This window comes from Saccopteryx bilineata, chromosome 6 (genome assembly GCF_036850765.1).
Source record: "Saccopteryx bilineata isolate mSacBil1 chromosome 6, mSacBil1_pri_phased_curated, whole genome shotgun sequence".
Classification (NCBI taxonomy): Eukaryota; Metazoa; Chordata; class Mammalia; order Chiroptera; family Emballonuridae; genus Saccopteryx; species Saccopteryx bilineata.
In genome coordinates this window covers 201,518,790-201,540,302 of record NC_089495.1, presented here as the reverse complement: position 1 = coordinate 201,540,302, position 21,513 = coordinate 201,518,790, and the positions used below count along the sequence as shown (strand labels likewise).

General features: G+C 53.8%; 1 protein-coding gene across 1 annotated transcript in view; it reads left to right on the top strand.

The window, feature by feature from the left end:
- Positions 1 to 21,513, top strand: part of DLGAP4 (DLG associated protein 4) — a 175,099-nt gene that overhangs the window by 86,623 nt on the left and 66,963 nt on the right. The window contains exon 3 of the mRNA XM_066237976.1: positions 18,814 to 19,882. Coding sequence (XP_066094073.1) covers positions 18,887 to 19,882 — 996 coding nt within the window. The 5' untranslated portion in view covers positions 18,814 to 18,886. The remainder of the gene's footprint in view (positions 1 to 18,813; positions 19,883 to 21,513) is intronic.

The window sequence follows — 21,513 nt, the reverse complement described above, 5'->3', positions numbered from 1 at the left end:
GAGCAGAGTCTCACACACAGTGTTAGCTATTGTAAGTGCATACACGTGAGAGGGAGGCGTGAGCCGCTTCTGGAAGACCACACCAGAAATTCCATAGGTGGCTTCCGTGTGTGATGTCGGTCTGCTGCACAAGATGGCTCCACTGGTGAGCATCAGCCCAGCTCATGGGAGATGTTCATTGATATTTGTTGATAGGATGGATGGATGGGTGGATGAGACACAAAAATTAGTAAGCTGCCATTTCAGCTTGTGGGGAGCCCCCAGTCCCGTACAGTGTGCAAGATGCTTGCGCAGCCGCTGTGAGGTGCGGGAACCCCTGGAGGGGGAGCTAGCCCTCTATCCAGGCTGCAGGCAAGGGGGCCGCTGGTGAGCAGGTCAGGGCGCCCTCTGGAGGAGGAGCAAGCTGCACCTTGTTCCAGACCCAGTGGAGGAGAAGAGCTCTCAAGGCGGAGGAGACAGCACACACAGTGGCCTGGCGGGAGTGTGTCCTGGGAAAAGCGGATGCCGTGAGGTGACGCTGTCACAGAAGTGGTGGGGCAGGTCTGCAAAGGGCCTTGACTGCCAAGAGGAGCAGGGCAGCCAGGGAGGGGTCCTTGGTAAAGGAGGACCCGATTGGAGTCTGGGGAAACGTAGAATGGCTAAAAGTGGGGACTCTGGGCTTAGGCAGGCTGGGTTCAAATCCCAGCTTTACAGTCTTGGTGACCTTGGGCAAGTCACCTGTCATCTGTAAGATGGAGGTGCTGATAGTAGTTAGCTACCCCACGGGGGGTGTTCCAATGAGTTAGGATGCTGCTCAAAGTGCTCGGAACAGAACCTGACACGTTGTGAGGCTGTGCAAGTGTTAGTCACTGTGCGTGCTGTATACGCGTGGGAGGGAGGCCTGGGTCGTTTCTGGAAGGCCACACAAGAAATTGTATTGGGGAAAGGGGGCTAGGTGGGAAGGAGACCTGCTCTTTTCTGAACATATCCCGGGCATGTGCTATTTTATTAATAATGGTGGGTGGTTGGCCTGACCTGTCGTGGCGCAGTGGGATAAAGCGTCGACCTGGAACACTGAGGTCGCCGGTTCGAAACCTTGGGCTTGCCTGGTCAAGGCACATATGGGAGTTGATGCTTCCTGCTCCTCCCCCTTCTCTCTCTCTCTCTGTCTCTCTCTCTCACTCCTCTCTCTCAAAAAAAAAAAAAAAAAAAATCAATCAATAATGGTGGGTGGACCAGGGAGGCTTCAAGGGGCTGGAGACTGATTGGACCAGAGCTAACGAGGGCCCAGTCCTGCATTGGATGTGGGAGGAAGGGTGTTGGATACCACCACCCTACAATATCTGGGTGACCTGTTAAAATTGGCAGAGAGGAGAGGATGGAGTGAAAGTACCCCAAAGTTGACATAGCCGTATTGGGACACCCAGACCTAAAAGGACACTGAGCCAGGCCCTCTGTGGAGGGTTACCATGAAAGTGTGCCAGGCTACTCGCTGACAGAGGGCCCAAGGGAAGAACAAGCCATGAGGCCCAAGATGCTTCCCCGGAGGTGCTGAGACAATGCCCAAAGCACACTATTGTACCCGTGAAGAGGCTGGGGCCTCTGGTCCTAACCGTGAAGGTGGCTCTCTGGAGGGGGGCCCCTGTGAAGGTGAGCTCCACCCCTTGTTCCACCTGCTTAGGCCCTCATTTTGGCAAGGGGTTCGGTGGAAGAGAAATGTTCATCTCTGAAATCACATCAGATGAGTCACCTCTGCTCTGCAAGACACAGGCACCCTGCTCGGCTCTAGGGGCTGGGAAGGGGTGATGGAGCACCTGCAGGGGGCGTGTGGCTCCAAGCAGGGTGTTTGGATACCACGGATGGTTCTTTTTGTTTGTTTGTTTGTTTGTTTGTTTTACAGAGACAGAGAGTGAGTCAGAGAGAGGGATAGACAGGGACAGACAGACAGGAACGGAGAGAGATGTGAAGCATCAATCATTAGTTTTTCATTGCGTGTTGCAACACCTTAGTTGTTCATTGATTGCTTTCTCATATGTGCCTTGACCGCGGGCCTTGAGCAGACCGAGTAACCCCTTGCTGGGGCCAGCTACCTTGGATTCAAGCTGGTGGGCTTTTTGCTCAAACCAAATGAGCCCGCGCTCAAGCTGGCGACCTCGGGGTCTCGAACCTGGGTCCTCTGCATCCCAGTCCGACGCTCTATCCACTGCGCCACAGCCTGGTCAGGCACCACGGATGGTTCTTGACCTTGAACAACACTTTGTAATTACCGAGGACTGTGCCTGACGCCCCCTTCCCTGCCCCTCAGAGCGGAGGGAACAGGGCTGAGTCCCAGTCACCTAGGGCCGCCAGCTGGCCGTGTCTGGCATCACAGATTGTGTGAGCTGGAAGAGACCTTAAGATTTCCTGTTCCAGCCAGTCCACATTGTGCAGATGGGGAAACTGAGGCCCAGGACTAGTCGGTGGGCTCCGCTCCCACTTGCCAGAGTTGGGGGTGGGGAACAGCAGAAAGACTTCAGGAGTGTGATCAACCCAGGTCCAAACTCCAGCTCTGCTATTAACCAGACATGTCCCCTCACCTCTGAGCCTCGGTTTCCTCATCCGTTTATTCATGCACCAGGCTTTTATTAAGCCCCTGCTGTGTACTAGGTAGGCTCTGTGAGGTAGATCGGTCTCAGGAGTGTCTTGCCCTCCTGAGCTCACAGAGTGTGGAAGAAAAGGCTCCAGATGTGCAGGAGGGGGTGACTGTAGTACAGTGTGCCCCCTGAGGGTCGGAGAAGTACAGAGGAGATGGCATTCCAGCTGGGCCCATGTGCAGTAAGAGAGAGGGAGGACATTCCAGGCAGAGGAAATGGCGCATGCAGAGGCACGGGCTCAGAGACATCCGTGTCCCGGGAGCCCTGTGGGGCCTCTCTGTGTGGCTTCCCGGCCGAGGCTGCTGAGCGGGGAGGCAGGAATCTGGGCACAGACAGCCTGGGAATCGGGCCACAGGACTTGGCTTTTATCTCAGTCGGGGTTTTCCCAGAGACCCCGAGACAGGATTGCAGGGAGATTTGGGGGGACTGATCTCAGGAACCCTGACAGGAGAGTGGGGAAGGGGAGAAAAGGGAGTTGTAAAGGTTTTTTTGTTTTTGTTTTAACTTATTCATTTTAGAGAAGAGAGACAGAGAGAGAGAAAGAGAAGGGGGAGGAGCAGGAAGCATCAGCTCCCATATGTGCCTTGACTGGGCAAGCCCAGGGTTTTGAACTGGCGACCTCAGTGTTCCAGGTCGACGCTCAATCCACTGCGCCACCACAGGTCAGGCCAGTAAAGGTTATCCAGGCAGAAACGCCTGTGGATGTCTGGGGACCCTGAGAGGCGGAGCAGAAAGCACAGCTCAGGGCTACTGGCACTCTAGGGGGTAAGGAGGCTGGAGCTTTATCCACCAGTTCCTGTCCATCATGGGATAAGGGCTACCTCTGGGGACATCAGCTCTGCTATTAACCAGACATGTCCCCTCACCTCTGAGCCTCAGTTTCCTTATCCGTTTATTCATGCACCAGGCTTTTATTAAGCACCTGCTGTGTACTAGGTAGGCTCTTTGAGGTAGATGGGTCTAAGGAGTGGTATCTCCTGACTGATCCGTGCATGGTCTGAACTTGGCCCCATAGGCAGAGTCACAGGTGTTTGCAGGAGGCAGCCTTTGACGCGTGATATGGTGAGGTGGGGGGCTTTGAGGGCATCTTCCGCAGGTTTCGTCCTTATCTTGTGTTTTGGGGAGTGGGGACCGATGCAGGGAGCCAGGGCTGGGGCTCAGGTCAGGTTGTGCCTGCTCAGAAGCCTTTGATGACTCCCAGGAGCCTGCAGGTTATTTTGTTTGTTAATACATTTTGGAAATAGAGAATACATTTGCATGAACCTAGAGACTAAATGCCCTATGGTAGGGACCCTGGATGGGATCCTGAAACCGAAAAAAGACATTCATGAGTTTGGTGCTCTCCGAACACGGTTTGGCGTTTAGTTGATAGTAATGTGTGGATGTTCATTTCTCCATTCTGACAAATGTCCCATTGTTATGTAAAGTGTGAACGTTAGGGAAAACTGGGTGAAGGTTATATGGGAGCTCTGCGCTATCTTTGCAACCTGGAATAATCTAAAATTCTTCTAAAATAAAAGCCTTTTTTATTCTAAAGAAACGTAGTAAAAGTCCCCCTCCTTCCCTTTCTTCCATCAATCCTGTTTCCAGTTATGGGAAGACCCTTCCACAGATAAGTGAATATGGTAATGATCTTTTGCCCCCTTTTTAGATTATCAGTGTCATTCCGTCGTGTTATTCATGCCCACCGCTGCCTCTGGAAACACCTCCGGCTCTCCAGCTCAGGGCTGTGTTTCAGCCTCCGCGGGGTGGGCGGCAGCACGGGAGAGTTAGTGCCCCCAGGGCCGCCCTCCGCCAGCTTGGCGCGGAGTTCCCCCTCCCCGGACTGAGCTCAGTCGCCCCGGCTCGGGCATGCGTGTTTCGCTGCCTGTCCTTGTTTCCTCGCTGTGCTTGCCGGAGTCACCTCCCAGAGAGACTCAAGCCCTGGGCCGGGGTCTGCTTCAGAGAGAACCCAAACTGAGGCAGACCCCGTCACCCTGTTCCGCCCCTCGCTGTTCTCACTTAGCAGTGTATTTTGGAGGGCTTTTCTAATTGCTGTGTCAGGACTGAGAGCCGCCTTACTCTTTGTTACAGCTGCATAGGACTCCATAATAATTTGCTTATCCAGTCTCCTCATGGACGTTTGGGTTGTTCGCAGGCTTTTGCTAATACAGTGCTTCAAGAAGAACCCTGTGCAGCCCCGTTACCCAGGTGCATGAGACAAGGCTGCTAGGGAATTCCTAGAAGTAGAATTGCTGGTCTCTGAGGCCCTGCTCTATTTTGATGGTGGATAGCCTATAGTTTAAATAAACTTCCCTAGGGTGTCACCTCCCTGATCTGACCCTGGACATCTGTTCCCCACCTCCGTCAAAGCTTTCACCTCACTACAGAGACAACTTACTGCCTCGACCTCTCACCTCTGACCACGATTTGTGTGTGCTTTTCCCTTTATGAAGTGCCCTTCCCCGCACCTTCATCTGTTGGAATCTTCCTTGTTCTCAGACAGTTGGCTGAAATGCCACCTCCTCCACGGAGCCTTCCCCAGTAAGTAGTAACCCCTCCTTTCACTGGGCCACACACCCCGGCTTCGACGCTTCCTGGAATTTATTTTTGTGCGTTGTCTAATTGCCGTGTCTATTTCTCCCTCCTGCTCTTGGCTGCCTGTTCTTTAAGGGCTGGAACTGTCTGAGTCACAGAGCAGGCCCCGTTAACGTTGGAGGAATTGAATTAAATGTGCTGGCAACTGCTGCATCCTGACCATTTTGTTCTGTCGTTTGCCAACACCCCCTTCCAGGATGATCCCTCTGCGGAGCCAGAATGAAACAGGCTGAGGCAGGTGACCTCGGGGGCCTGCCTGCCCCACAGTCAGAGCTCTGAGGCCGGAGAGCAGGACAGTGTGTCCCCTGGACGACCTTCCTGTAATATTCCTCTCCCGGGAAGGTCGTGGCGAGCAGGCAGGCAGAGATTGTGTCCCCTGAGCACAGCCCAAGCTCGGGGTTCTCACGAGGTGGTGGCAGACGGGACACTGTTGCCTGTATGCTCGGGGCGGTGGCTGGAGGCAGGGTGCCTTCGTCCGTCCTCTGTTCAAGGGGCCTAAGGATGGGATGCCCTTTACAGGGCTGATCTGAGGACTCGATGAAACAATTCATATCAAGTAGGAAGCGCTTGGTAAATGAGCTTTGGAAAGGTCTGGAAAGCCTTTTGGGGTCCCTGTAACAACCACAGCTCCTCTTTATGGAGCACCTACCAGACACACCCGCTGAAGTTCACAATCACCCTACAAGTGAAAACCCCTAATTTTTAAATTGTGGTAGGAGACACACGAAATGTGCCACCTTAACCCTTAAGAGTGTCTTATCATTCAGTGGCATTGAATACATAAGCATCCCACTATTCCTAGAACCCTTTCATCACCCCTCGCAGAGAGATCTTGTACCCATTAGAGAAATCGCTCCTCACTCCCTCTTCCTGCCAGCCCCTGGCAACCCCTGACCTGCTCTCTGTCTCTACGAACTGAATCGTTCTGGGCGTCTCGTGTCAATGGAGCCCCGCAATGTGTGAGCTCTCGTGGCGGCGGCCTCTGCCTAGGGCAGTGTCTGCGGGGTTCGTCCACGCGGTCCCAGCGCTTTGTTTCCTTGGGGCTGAACGACATTCCCTCTCTGTGTACGGCAAGTGACATATCTTGTCCGTACTTCCCAGGTGAGAAAACCGAGGCTCAGAGAGGCCGGCTGACCTGCAGAGGGTCACAGCGCTGGGAGGAGGTGGAGCTGAATTCTGTCCCAGGTCACAGGGGTCCCAACACCTGTTATCTCCCGCCTCTAGCTAGCGCCACGGGTGAGCACACGCTCTCCCATCCAGCTCGCCCACCCGCCCCTCGCAAGGGCCCCACTGGGTTGGGATAATCATCTCCATTTTCCAAGTGAGAAAACAGATGGGGGAGGTGACTTGCCTGAGGCCACATGTGGAGTCAGCCAGGACGTAGGGTCCAAGTCCTGGGGGTTACTGAGATCCCTCCAGACCCTGCTGGAAGGGGACAGGGAGAGGCACCCTACCCCTGCCTCCTTCCCAGCACTCTAGTTGTCCCATTGCTGACCAGGGAGCCGTCCCCTGGGCTTGACAGCTGCGGCCAGCTGTCCCCCGCCATCCCTCCAGGGCGGATTTTTGGCTCTTGTTCGTTCGCCAGCACAGCACCGTTTCTGCAGGCCAGCACCTCTCCCAAGCGTGCCCACTGTTGACTGTCGGTCTGCACAGCGGGGTGCTGGGGCGCAGCGAGTGCAGAGTCAGGAGACCGAGCCCCTGGCCGCCTCCATCTGCTCCGTGACCTTGGGCAAGTCCCGGCCCGGTCTGAGCCCACTCAGCACAGTGTAGCAAGAGAGGGTTGGCCAAGGACGACAGGTTCAGGGCTGAGCAACATTCCACCGCTCATAGGCTTCACAGAGGTTTCCATGGCGACTGCAGGGCGCGGAGACCCGCCACTATCCCCCTTCAGTCCCATGTGAGCTTTGTGGGCAACAACCATGCGCAGCGATCCAGTTTCTAGGGCAGTTCTGTCCCACAGGGCTGTCTGTGCTGATGGGAGCGATATGTGTTGCCTCTGGTGGCCACTGTCCAGCTGCAGCCATCGAGCCCTGGAAATGTGGCTAGTGCGCCTCACCTGAGAAACTGAATGTTTATTTTCACTTAATTCTATCTCGGGCTAATTAAATGTCTAGAGCAGGCCTAGACAGTTGGGTTCTGGGGACATGAGGAGAGGTGAGGACCACTCAGAAAGTGCCCACAGCCCGTAACACACGCATCTTTTGTTGGTTTAAGACCTCCAGAGAGCACTGGCCTAAAAGTCCAGAGCCCTGGGTTCAAATCTCAGCTGCCACCAATGTACTCTGTCACCCAGACCAAACCCCATTTCCTCATCTGAATTTCTGAGTGGCTGAACAGGGGCCGTCTGCCTGAGGGTGGGTCCCATTGGTGAGGACAGCCACAGGTGCCGATGCCGGGCCGAGCCATGTGTATTCACTTGTTTATCTCTCCCAACAACCCTGTGAGGACACTGGACTTGGGCAGGTCCAGTAGCTGGCTCAGGGTCACACAGCACCCGGATTCAAACATGAGGAAGCTGATTCCAGACATTCTTAGTCGCCGTACTGCACTGCCTACAGGGGCAGGGCTGTACCCATCCTCCCTGGAGCCCGGGGAGTGGCTGGAGCAAGACAGCCAGGCCTGGAGTGTCAGGTTGCAGCCCCCAGGTGAGGGCCGGAGGTGGATAGGTGGGGAGGTGGGTGTGTGAGTAGAGACTGGAATAGACAGAAGCAACTGCATATGTGAAGAGCTGAAAGGAAGAACGTTCAGGTAGAGGGAACAGCATGTGTAAAGGCCCTGTGGCAGGAAAGCGCTGGGTTGCTGGAGAAATAATGAGGAGGCTGGCATTTTGCCTGAGGACAGGGAAGGCCTTGAAGGGCTTTAAGGGACCTGGGTGAAGAGATTGATTCTCTTCGGGGTTTTTGAAGGATGCCTCTGCAGTCCCCGTGTTCTGAGGTTCTAGGTCTGTGTTTTCGTCTGTGCTTTTTGTGTCTGCAACACAAAGACGGATGCTGAGCAGGGCTGGGGGAGGGGGAGGTGTGACCTCTGAGCCTCAGTGGCAGGCGGGCAGGTTTAAATTCGCCATGGTCTGAGAGAGTCCTGGTAAACAGCAGCCTTGTCTCCACTGAGTCGCTCAGCCCCAAGTCTGCAGTTGCCACCTCAGAGGGGCTGCAGATCCCACATCCTGGGCCCAGTGTTTAGAGTTCACTGTCAGGACAGGCATCCCAGGAATTGAGCTCCAAGCGGAGGAGGGGTCCTGAGGTGGGGACAGTGCCGGCCACACATCCCAAGCAGCCCAATCCAGGCTTTCTGCTCAAGCCATTGCCTGCTATCTTGTTGACCAAACAGCCAGTTGATTGAATGTCACGCTTGTCAAACAGTTGCTATGGACACAGACTTAGGGTGGAAACGATTTGGACCTTGAATCCATCAGGATAAACAGAGCTGTCATAGACGAAAAAGACCCCGGAACCTCCGCCTGGCGGGATAGGCTGTGGAATGTGGGCATAGGAGTCAGACTGATTCACACCAGACTTGACCCACTACTGGCTCGGGGGCCTAGAGCAGGTGACATTAGCTGTCTGGACTGCTTTCTGTCCTCTAACATGGGTGTGTTAGCTACCTATTCCTGCAGAGTGTAAAAATCATCATATTACTCGTGTATCGACGCACCTGAATTTGGGGGCACGAGATTTGGGGGAAAAATGTATTACATAAAGTTATTGTCCTCAAGTTTTATTCATCATAAAATTCATACAACTCCTCATCACTGTCAAAAGTCCCATCCATGAGCTTGTTCTCATCTGAGTCTGATGACAAATCACTGTCTTCATATATTGCCTCGTCCTCAGTTCCATCTATGGCATTTGAAATGCCACAACCCACTGTGTAAGATACACCCAGTTTATAGACCCCAAATTTTTCCAAAAAGGGTGCGTCTTATACCTGGGGAAACACGGTATGTTAAACCTTGGCAGCACCTTAAAACAATAAACGTGTGTTATCTCCCCCAGTTTCTGAGAGGCAGGAACCCAGGAGCGGCCTCGGTGGTGGTGGCCCAGGGTCTCCCATGAGGTCATCAGCCAGGGCTGCAGCCACCTCAGGTCCTAACTGGGGCTGGAGGTTCTGCTTCCACAGTGGGCACTCCTGTGGATGGCAAGTGAATGCTGGCTGTCAGCAGGTGGCCTCAGTTTCTCCCCCATGCAATCCTCTCCTCTGGGCTGCTTGAGTGTCCTCACAACATGGCAGCTCCTGTCCCCAGGGCCAGTGAGCCAAGAAAAGAAGGCAGAGGCTGCACGGTCTGCTCTGACCTAGCTCAGAAGTCACACTGGGTCATTTCCACAATATCCTGTTGGTTACACAGTCAACCCTGCCTGTGCTGCCGATGGGGGCTGTTCGCAGGAACCCGAGTACTAGGAGGTGGGGGTCCCCAAGGTGCAGGTTGGTGGTTGGCTACCACGCTGGACTCAGCATCCCCCCAGGAAGAGCCGCAGTGAGGACTCAGTGAGCTCACATATGGGAAGCATCTAGTATAAAGTACGTGCTCAATAAAGAATCACTGTGATTAGCTGTGAGCCGAAAACTGACCACCCAGTCACCGCCTCATTTTCTGCATCCTTTCTAGACGTCCCCAAGACCTGCCTCATTCATTTAGCGAAAGCCTTATGAGCCTCTGTGTGCCCAGGCCCTGTGCTGGGTGCTAGTGACAGAGCAGGGACAAAGACCCCATCCCTGCTGGGCCAGGCCCCACCAGACATAAGTCCAGGTGATACTGCAGAGAGGGCTGGCCGGTGAGGGGGCCCCGTGGCCAGTCTCCCAGCAGAGGTGGCCTGTGCTCCAGGCCCTGTGCGAAGTGCAGGAGCAGCTGGCATGTTTGGGGGCGGGGGAGAGAGTGGGCGCAGAGCATCAGGCAGACGTACTGGTAAGAGCAAAAGCCCCAGGACGGGAGTTAATGATCCCTGTTCAAGGAACAGAACGGAAGCCCGAGAGAGCAGGGGCAGGAAATGAGGTCTGGAAAGCAATAAGGGGGAAGAGGAGGAAGGAGATTGACTTTCAGTCTGAGAGCCGTGGGAATCTTGTCATCTGGGTGGGAGGCGATGGGGACCTGCCCCCCTGCCCTGGTAGGGCTATGCATGTGGTGAGGTTCTGGGATATGTTCAAGGTAAAGTTGTTTTTGAAGGACTTGTGGTTGAATGGGGTGGGAGAGGTAAGAGAAGGAGGAGCCGAGAATGATGCCAAGGTCTCTGACCTGAGCATGCAGGAGGATGACGTTGTCATGGGCTGACGTGGGCAGACTATGGGAGGAACAGGTCAGGGTGGGTAGGAGATCAGGCATTTGATTTTGGACCTGTCAGACATCCAGGGCAGGATGTCAAGGAGGCAGTTAGAGATACGAGTCAGGTATTTGAGAGCAAGAGCGAGCGGAAGATGTAAATTTAGGAGTTGTCAGATATAGGTGATGTTTTAGCCACGAGTTTGGATGAGGTCAGCTGAAAAGTCTGTAGAGAGAAGCAGCGCACCCAGTTCCGCTCATGTTTAGAGGTCGGAGGAGCAAGGCCAGCAGAGAAGGAGCAGGTGTGGCAAGAAATGTGGGGGAAACATGGGACGGGTACCCAGAGATGAAGTCGCAGTGTCACACAGCCTGCCTCTCTCTACCTCTCCCCTTCCCTCACCCCAGACAGCAACAGGGGCCCCATAGAGCCCATCCCTTCCCTTCTACATTTCAATCCTTCAGTATGGCAGTGGCTAAGTCCCCCATGGACTGCTGTGAACATCCCAGAATGTTTGGCCATTCCACCCACATTATTTCCGGCCATTCATCACTCAACTCACCCACTCTAGTTGTCTTTCTCTTAACAATAGTGCTCAGCATTAAACAGGACTATCCCCTCCCTTCATTTAGACTCTCTGTCTCTGTTAATGCAACCTTTCTAGTAGCACCAAATACAGAAGTTATGAGTAGGAAATCATAAGACATCTAGGCTGGTTAAAGGGAGGGGCGGTGGAGAAAACAAGTGGGATTGGTAACGTCTGCAAAGGTGTTTGGGGTTAGAACAGCCAGGTCTTGACTGCCACACCAAGGAGTTTGGACTGAGGTGGAAAGAGGATCCGCAGAAGGTTCTAGATTAGCAAAATGACACAATCAGGTGAGATTTGCTTTAGGAGGAGCCATGCTGGGTTCTGTTCCTGGCCTTGTCCCTAATTAGCTCTCCCAGGCTCACAGGCCAACTCCAGCTTCAGGAGGGGCTGGGCCAGGGCGGAAAGGCCCCACTCTGTGCAGATGGCGGGAGTGGCCACAGACACAGAGGAACCATGGAGCACGCCGAGCTCCCAGGGAGGCAGCAGCTCTACCGCTTCTCCATGTTTCCATGAGGGCAATGAGGCTTATATTAATGAGAGGTAATTATGGGCACCCGGATGGGCCTAAGTATAGCTCAGAGACAAAGGGAGCCGAGGCCGCCAGCTGCTTTTCCTGCGAGGCCCAGTCCTGCCTATTTTAAGACTTCCCCAAAGTAAGGTTCCTGCCCTCCCTGGGTGTTGGTGGCTGAGGGGCTGACGCCCAGGGTTTTAGGAACATTGACCAAGAGAGCTCAGGGAATCAGTGTGATGGGATACCCAGGCCACTGTCACTCAAACCTCCTACTTCTTAGAGACGGACACTAAGGCCCCAAGAGAAGGACCAGTCCAAAGTCACAGTAAAGAGCAGAGTAAAGAACAGAGCCAGGATTTGAATCCAGGCCCAGCTACGGGCACTGTCCACTAAGCTATGCAGTATCCCTACACTGGAAGCCTCGGCCTGTCCCCAGTAAGCACTGTGAGGTGAGCAGGGCAGTGTGACTGATATTTATTTATCGAGCACCTAGGGGCCAGTGGCTTCCTATAGGATATCACAGTTAATCCTTATAACCTTGAAAAGGAAAAGTCGTCACCCCCATGTTATAGACAAAGAAACTGAGGCTTTGGAGGAGTAATTACATCAGTAAGGAGGGAAAAAAGTAGAACCCAGTTCAGTCCTGCCTCAGGGTCAGGAAACACTCGGAGGTTTGCATGGGGAGTCTCTTGGGAACACCTGTGACAGGTGAGTTGCAGGCTTGGGAAGAGGGAGGAGTTGAAAGGAGATGCAGTTAGAGCAAAGGCCTCAGCTCATCCCACGGGGAGCTCTGGAGCTGGGGTGGCCCCTGAGGGTTGTTCTGAATTGGGCGAGACACGCCAGGCTTTAGTGCCTGCACACATCCCCAGTTCCTGGACGCAGGCTGCCCCCGAGGGAGGAGCGTTACCTCGGTGAGGCATCTCCTTCTGTCTGAGAGCAAGTCTAGCGGGTACCCAGCTCTGCGCTGTCAGCAGCCAAGGCTCTTGGTGACGGGAGGTGTGAGTGCCTCCACCCTGCGGCGGAGGCCTGTGCACCCACCAGCGGCATCCCCTACCTGCCCGTCGCCAGGCCCTTGCCCGTTCCTCTGTCCCTCAGATGAGAAGAACCAGCCTTTGGCCACAGGGAGGTTATGGGGACAGGGACTCATGTTTGAGGAACTGACAGGCCAGGGGATGCTGGAGGGAAGGGAGGCCATCAGTGCTGATGAGGAAGGAAAAGGTGAGTGGGCGGTCCAGGAAATGTTGAAAAACATGAACTATTAAAAACCAGTTAGGGACCAAATAGGAGAAAGTACTTGCAAATCATTTATCTGATAAGGGTTTAATATCTAGAATATATAAGGAACTCCTAAAACAACACCAGAAATGACAAATCACCCAATTAAAATGAGCAAAGGAGCCCTGGCCGGTTGACTCAGTGGTGCAGCATCGGCCTGACATGCAGGAGTCCCGGGTTCGATTCCCGGCCAGGGTACACAGGAGAAGTGCCCATCTGCTTCTCCACCCCCTCTCCTTCCTCTTTGTCTTTCTCTTCCCCTCCCACAGCCAAGGCTCCATTGGAGCAAAGTTGGCCTGGGCCCTGAGGATGGCTCTATGGCCTCTGCCTCAGGCACTAGAATGGCTCTGGTTGCAACAGAGCAACGCCCCAGATGGGCAGAGCATCGCCCCCTGGTGGGCGTGCCGGGTGGATCCCGGTCGGGTGCATGCGGGAGTCTGTCTGACTGCCTCCCCGTTTCCAGCTTCAGAAAAATACAAAAATAAATAAATAAATAAATAAATAAATAAATAAATAAATAAAATGAGCAAAGGACTTAATATACATTTCTCCAAGGAAGGTATACAAGTGACCAGTAAGCTCATCAGAAGATGCTCAACATCATCAGCAGCAGGGAAGTGCAAATCAAAACCACAGTGAGGTGCTAGGCCACACCTACTAGGATGGGTATATTTTGAAAAGAAAATAACAAGTGTTGGTGAGGATGTGGAGAAATTGGAGCCCCACACATTGCCGGTGGGATGTAAAATAGTGCATCTGCCTGGCCTGTGGTGGCGCAGTGGATAAAGTGTTGACCTGGAACGCTGAGGTCACCGGTTTGAAACCCCAGGCTTGCCTGGTCAAGGCACATATGGGAAGCAACTATGAGTTGATGCTTCCTGTTCCTCTCCCCTCCTTCTCTCCTGTCTCTGTCTCTCTCTGTTCCTCCCTCTCTCCTTTCTGTAAAATAATCAATAAATAAATCTTAAAATAAAAATAGTGCAGCCACTGTGGACAACAGTTTGGCAGCTCAAAAATAATTTTTTTATTTTTTAGTAAGAGGAGAGGAGGCAGAGAGGCAGACTCCTGCATGTGCCCCAACTGGGATCCACCCAGCATGCCCACCAGGGGGTGATGCTCTGCCCATCTGGGGCATTGCTCCGAGCAACCGAGCCATTTTTTTTAATGCCTGAGGTGGAGGTCACCCGAGGCCATCTCATGTGAACCAACTGAGCCATGGCTGTGGGAGTGGGAGAGAGAGAGAGAGAGAGAGAGAGAGAAGGGGGAGGAAGAGAGGTGGAGAAGCAGATGGTCACTTCTCTTGTGTGCCCTGACCGGGAATTGAACCCAGGACATCCACATGCCGGACAGGTGCTCTACTGCTGAGCCAACCGGCCAGGGCCAAAATATTAAACACAAAATTATCACATGACTCAGCAATTCTACACCTTGGTATATACCCTAAAGAATTAGAAGCAGCTGCCTGACCTGTGGTGGCACAGTGGATAAAGCATCAACCTGGAAATGCTGAGGTTGCCGGTTCAAAACCCTGGGCTTGCCTGGTCAAGGCACATATGGGAGTTAATGCTTCCTGCTCCTCCCCCCTTCTCTCTCTCTCTCTCTCTCTCTCTCTCTCTCTCTCTCCCCTCTCTATAATGAATAAATAAAATCTTTTTTAAAAAGAAAAAAAAAGAATTAGAAGCAGGGACTCACAAAGATACTTGTATGCCAATGTTTATTTTAGCCTTATTCCTTCCTAATAGCCAAAAGGTGGGAACACCCAAATGCCCATCAGTAGATGAATGGACAAAATGTGCCAATACATAACAATGGAATATTATTCAGCCATAAAAAGGGGTGAAGTTCTGATCCGTGCTGCAGCGTGGGTGAACCTTGAACACATGGTGCTTAGTGAAATAAGCCAGACACTAAAGAACAAGTGTTGTGTGATCCCACCTATGCAATATTTAGAATAGGCAAAGTAATAGAAACACAAAGTGGATTAGAAATTACCAGGGACTTGGGGAGCAGAGAGAATAAGGGGTTACTGCTTAATGGTTACAGAGTTTCTCTTTGGGCTGATGGACACACCTTGCACATTAGTAATGGTGGTAGCTGCATGCATTATGAATGTAATTAATTTCACTGAACTTGTACACTTACAAATAGTTAAAGTGGCAATGAAAACAAGACCCATGGGAACTAGGTGCGTCTATAGAAACAGAAAGCAGACTGGTGGTTGCCAGGGGCTGGAAGGAGGAGGGAACAGGCAGTGACTGCTTAGTGGGTAAGAGAACGTTTTAGAACTAGATGGAGGTAGTGGTTACGCAACACTGTGAATGTACTACAGTGTCACTGAATTGTATGCTTTAAAGTGGTTGATGTTATGTTGTGTGAATTTCACCTCAATTCTTTTTTAAAGGGAGGAAAAACGTGTGGGGAAATGAAATCTGTGAGATGCGGCCAAACGAGTACTCGAAGAAATATATCGCCTTCCCAATGACACATTTATTAGATGTAAGGAAGTCAGGCAATAAGTGAATTAAGTTTCCAGCTCAAAAATGCGAGCAAGGTGTTGGAGAAAAGAAAGCATCCGGGACCCGAGCTGTCCAGGGGAGGGGCGGGAGCGACAGAGGCAGAGGGGACAGAGAGGAGACAACCCCCGGAAGTATAACCAAGGGCAGAATCACCGTGACTCAGCGACTGTCATAGGAGGGGTTCCCCGGGAGCGTGCCCAAGACAAGGATTCAAGTGCAAGTACTTCATCTGGGAACGGGCAGCACAGTGTGGGAGGGAGCAGTAAGGCGGGGAAGGCGAGACCGCCCACAGAAGGAGCGTTATCAAGCAAGTGACCACTGAGGGCAGCTGGAGTTCAGTCCCACCAGGCAGCTCCAGGTGGCAGTGTAGAGCCCACCCCTCAATTGTCCCACCTGGTTGAGAGCCGCAGCCAGGTCAGGCCATGGCCACCTGTGAGCAGAGGAGGCTCAGCTGCTAGAAGAAGCCCCTCCAGCCCCCTACAGGAATGCAGATAGTGACAGCTTACAGGGCACCACAGTGAAGAGATCACAGGAGATATGGGTGGGCCACCCACAGTTGTTGCTGTAATGACCAACCGGACATGAGGCCTGTATCAGTCAAGTTCTTGTTGAAAGACACAGAAACTCATTTCAGACTTAAGCAGATTGTCTCTTGATTCTTGTATCTGAGACGCCAGGCAAGATTTTAACAAAGGACTCCGGGCTGACAATATACCAACCACAGCAGTTCTAACAGAAAGGAAGGCACCTCTTCCTCAAATGTTCAGCCATAATCCCAGAGCCAATTCTCATTGGCTAGCAAGGATCCTGTTTTCATCTCTGAGCCAATCAGTACTCAGGGATGTAGGGCTCCAATTGGCCAGGCCTAAGTTATATGTCTATACCTGGGGTTCTGGGATAGGACTGGCTCCACCTAAATCACAGGACCTGAGACTGCGGTAGAATCATCTGCCAGGCACAGTGCGGGCTGTTACTAGGGGAAGGACATGAAAGTCAGGGGAGGGAAGAACTCGGGGAGATGCCCAGGTGTCTGGCTTGAGCCCCTACTGGGTGACATTGGAGCATTTCAATGATGTGGGGACACTATGGGCCCACCCAAAGCCCTGGGACGTACCGGCATTTAAGGTGGGACAGGAGGATAGATACGCAGGGTCCCAGAGCCAGAGGAAGAGACTCTTGACAATGAGGGCCCAGTCACAGAAAGGACAGAAGTTGGGAGGTCACTTGTGGTTGTCAAAGCATCTAGTTGGTCTGTGCAGGTCTCCCTGAGGCAGTGGTGGGATTCAGCCACTCTCACCAGTTCGGCAGAACCGATCCCTAATTTTTTGTTGAGTTCAGCAAACCGGTTGTTAAAATGGCACTTGTAATCAAGGTTCTCTCTAAGGCGGGCGCCTGGGCAGCCGCCTGATGTGGAAAGCTCACATTTACATTCCTTACTCTTTTTTAACATTCATCTGTGCAACAGTGTGTTCTAAGCGCCGGTGGCCATGTTCATTCCGTCCGTAGGTGAAAAAATTGCAAGTGAGGACGCCAATCAAGAAGCAATATGGAAGTATCTTAAATAACAGTTTTATTGTTTTTTGTTAGGCATTATTTATTATTTGATATTTTTATTAATATTTCAAAACTTTTTCTTATAACATAATCTAGTTTTGTGTACCTCTTTTATTGTTTTTATTTAAGTATTACATGCATGAAATAATAAATTACCTTTTGGTGTATCATTCTTTTATACCTAAAACGGTCATGAGGGCAGAGAACCAGTTGTTAAATTATTTGAATCCCACCACTGCCCTGAAGGTGGCAGCCCCCACTCTCCTCTAGTCCTCCAAGTAGGCACCTGTGTAACACCTTCCCTACAAGCCAGGCGAGGGGTCTCACCAGCTGAGACCACCAGGACTCGGGGTGGGGTTTGTCCCCCAGGGAACAGCACAGGCCAGAACCTCACAGTTCCCTGAGCACCTTCCCCCATCTTCCCCCACCTTCCCTCACTTCCTCCTCCTGCCCCCCACCCCCCACCCCGCGTGGCAGACACACAGTCGGAGGCTGGGAGCGGCAGCCGTGGGCTCAGGCTCGCACAGTCCTCCTAGAGCAGCCCTGGGTTCCTGGCGTCAGGAGGACCTCTGATGTCAGACTGAAGGCAGCTTCCCCCTGGGAGGGCTGGAGGAAGGTGCCCTGGGCGGGGAGGACTGAGGATAGTGTGCCCTTCTGGGGCAGGGCTTGCCGCTGTCCTCTCCTGGTGGCCAGCCTGGTCCACTGTGGCATTGTGAAGGACTCAGACCCTTGCCCAGTGAGTAGAGCCATATTTGCAAACAGTTCTATTTTCAGTGTCGCCGGCCTTACCTGAGCAGCACAAGGGCGTGTTTTTGCACACACAGTTCTCCGGCAGGAGTGCGGAGAGGCTGGTCCCTGAGCCCAGGGGTCACTGGGGTCCCCAGGGGATGCAGGAGGCCAAGCAAAGGGCAGGAGGTTAGGGGGTGGTTTTGCATTTTCCTGAAACTATTTCCAAGAAGAGGTTTTCCCAGAGGGAGCTGCTGCTGGCTGAAGTCTGAGTTACCTATTTCACTTGACTACAGCTCCCTCTCCCCATCTCTAAAATAGAATTAATGGTCCCCCACCTCATGTGGCTGTCCTCATGTGAGGATAGGGTGTAGTGAAGATAATGCTGTAAGTCAGCAGACTCCCCCCCCCCCGCCCCAGGGCATAAAGGCAGGGGATAAAGGCTCTGACAAGCCTCCGGGTGGAAGCAGAAATGTTTCCGAGGGGGCTGCTCACCGTCCCTACGGTGCTGTGTCCAGGAGGGTGGGGCTTCAGGCTCCTAGAACAGGGGAAGGAGTCAATACATAGAAACTCTGCAGCCTTCTCCGGAAGGCCTAGGGCACTGTTGGTCATGAAATTGGCTGGATCCAAGGAACTAATTCTCAGATCCTTGAGAGTTTGGGACCAGGGAGCTTGGGGTGACAGTTGCAAAGCAGCTATGTAGAGGAATAGAAGTGTGGGGCCCAGTCCTGCCTCAGCCACTGGACCCTTACTTCCAGGCCCAGCATGGGATCTTCCCTGTGCCAGTGGGACCCTCCCCAGGCCTGAGGGGTGGCTGTTTTGGGGGCCGGTAGAGTGAACTTGGGAAGCCCACGTGTGTGGCTCCTTACGGAGAGGGGCAGAGTCAGAGACGGGAGGAAAAGGGAGGGCAGGCAGCTCCCTCCGTCACATTCCTCCGTGGAATTCAGAGCAGACCAAGAAGTCTGAGTTCGAACCTCATGCAGATATATTTGTCAAGGTAGGAGAATAGAAGATACTTTGTTTAACAGTTTGCTAACTTTTATTCATACACACAGTATGTGGGCCTCCGTTTGTACCACACTTAGGGCCGGCCAGGACTCTTTAGAAATCCTCCCAAGCCTGACCTCTGTAGGGGTCTGGCTGACCTTCCCGGCACCCTGTCCCCTCCAAATCCAGCTGACCCCTTTCTGTCTTCTCTCCCCAGGAGAGCCACTGCCCGGGAGAGGCGACCCGGGCACCCTACTAGGGTGACGGCCCCTGCCCCAAGGGCTGGGACCATGAAAGGCCTCGGTGACAGCCGCCCCCGCCACCTCTCTGACAGCCTGGACCCACCACACGAGCCCCTGTTCGCAGGGCCTGACCGCAACCCCTACCTGCTGTCGCCCACGGAGGCCTTCGCCCGCGAGGCTCGCTTCCCCGGACAGAACGCTCTGCCAGGGGACGGCCTCTTCCCGCTCAACAACCAGCTGCCACCGCCCAGCAGCACCTTCCCGCGCATCCACTACAACTCCCACTTCGAGGTGCCGGAGGAGAGCCCCTTCCCCAGCCATGCCCAGGCCACCAAGATCAACCGGCTGCCCGCCAACCTCCTGGACCAGTTTGAGAAGCAGCTGCCCATCCACCGCGATGGCTTCAGCACCCTGCAGTTCCCCCGCGGCGAGGCCAAGGCCCGCGGCGAGAGCCCCGGTCGCATCCGCCACCTGGTCCACTCCGTCCAGAGGCTCTTCTTCACCAAGGCACCCTCACTGGAGGGCGCGGCAGGCAAGATCGGTGCCAACGGCGGCAAGAAAGGCGGCTTGGAGGACGGCAAGGGCCGGAGGGCCAAGAGCAAGGAGCGGGCCAAGGCCGGGGAGCCCAAACGGCGCAGCCGCTCCAACATCTCGGGCTGGTGGAGCTCCGATGACAACTTGGACGGCGAGGGGGGTGCCTTCCGCAGCGGACCAGCGTCCGGACTGATGACGCTGGGCCGCCAGGCAGAGCGCAGCCAGCCGCGTTACTTCATGCACGCCTACAACACCATCAGCGGGCACATGCTCAAAGCCGCCAAGAACAATACCGCTGAGCTGACTGCCCCGCCCCCCGCGCCCGCGCCCCCGGCCTCCTGCCCCAGCCTCGGGGTAGGCACCGACACCAACTATGTCAAGAGGGGCTCCTGGTCCACTCTGACTCTCAGCCACGCCCACGAGGTCTGCCAGAAGACCTCAGCCACCTTGGATAAGAGCCTGCTAAAGTCTAAATCCTGCCACCAGGGTCTAGCCTACCACTACCTGCAGGTGGGTCCCTTCCAGGGTAGGGCAGGGTGAGGGGTGTGAGGAAGGCACAGGGTGAGGCCCAACTGTGTCACTGAGTCACTTGGAAAGTCAATCCCTCAGGAAGAGGAAATGAGTCACTGGGGTACCTGTCCCTAAGGGGAGTCCTCCCACGGGTCATGCTCTCAGCGGACATTGATTAGGGCCCTTCTGAGACCAGCCATGAATAGAGACTAATCTGGAAGACAAATCAGGAAGCTGTGCCATTTACCCTGATAGGACCAATCACATGGCATTCAGCTTGCACCCTCCTGCCACTCCCACCACACCAAACTGGGGGCTCCCTGAGGACAGGGACCGTAACTGGGGCAGCTTTGTGTCCCCAAAGCCCAGGACAGCGTTTGGCACAGAGGAAGTGCTCAGGAATGGGGGAGGAGAGGGGGGTAGGTGAACAGATGGACACTTAAATGAACAGAGCTAGGAATAAATACGACGTCGCCCCGATTCTTGGGACACTGGGAGAGAAAGACACATGGTCAGACAGTCATGTCAGTGTGACACAATGTTCTGGAGGTAAGCAAGCATGGAGGGCTGTAGGAGTGCAGAGGCCCTCACCCACTCTGGGGTTTACTAGCTTCTTTCTTTCAAATGCTAATGTTTATTGAGGCGCTTATTATGCACCAAGGCCACACTCAAGGGAAGGAGCATAAGGCTCAGAGCTCTCAGCTGCTAGCGTCCCCCAGGTGTCTTAGGAGCAGGGAGGGGGGCAGAGCCCAAGCAGATGTGGGTGGGAGTTACAGGAAGCAGATTTTAGTACATGTCAAGATGGAAGGGGCCACTTGCGTGGGCAGTGAGCTGGCCTGCCCTGGGTGGGGGCAGGGGAGTAGGCCAGGGCAAGCTAGGCCAGCCATCAGGGACACGTTAGATGCATTTCAAACCAGATGAACATCAAAGTCTGACAAAGCTCTGAGTTCTCATTGTTTTATGTAAAATTTCACAGTGAGACTAAGGGGTAAACAGCAATTTCTTTTTCCAGTAGGGAGAAAACGACATCTCGGCAGTATTTTATAAGGCTTGTATGGCTCTCCGTCCACTTGCCAGTTTAGAAACATAAGTGAAGGTGTTGTGACCTGGCTTCCTCTCATAGTGGTGTGGTTGGTGTGATCAGGCGGAAATGATTCCGAAACACCAGGAACGGGTGGCCTGCCGGCCCTGAGGTGGCGCTGCCTGCTTGTGTTGAGGTAGCAACGGGCTTTGAGCAGAGATATACAAGGCCACTTTCCCAAGGGACAGGTAGAGAGGTAGGGAGGCTGGACTAGCAAGTCGTTTGGGGGGTCAGAATGTGCAGGCTCTCATGACTGGCTGGGCAGTCAGCTGGGGAAGGGGGTTCGGGAAGGCTGAGGGGAGCTCCTCGGGTGGGGACCCTCCCAGACAGGGACCCTCCCTCAGCTGGGAATTGGTCAGTGGCCATGTGGACACCAAGAGGAATGTGGTGTCTCTGCAGCCACGGGGATTGGGGAGTGTGCATTTGTGCACCTATTGAAGGCAGGGTATATCGTGAACACTGCAAACGCGTGTACCTGGCCATGCACGGTGAAGCACCGGCTAGTGAGGGTGTGCCCGCTGTAGGTGTTGAGGCGGGACACGGCGAGCTA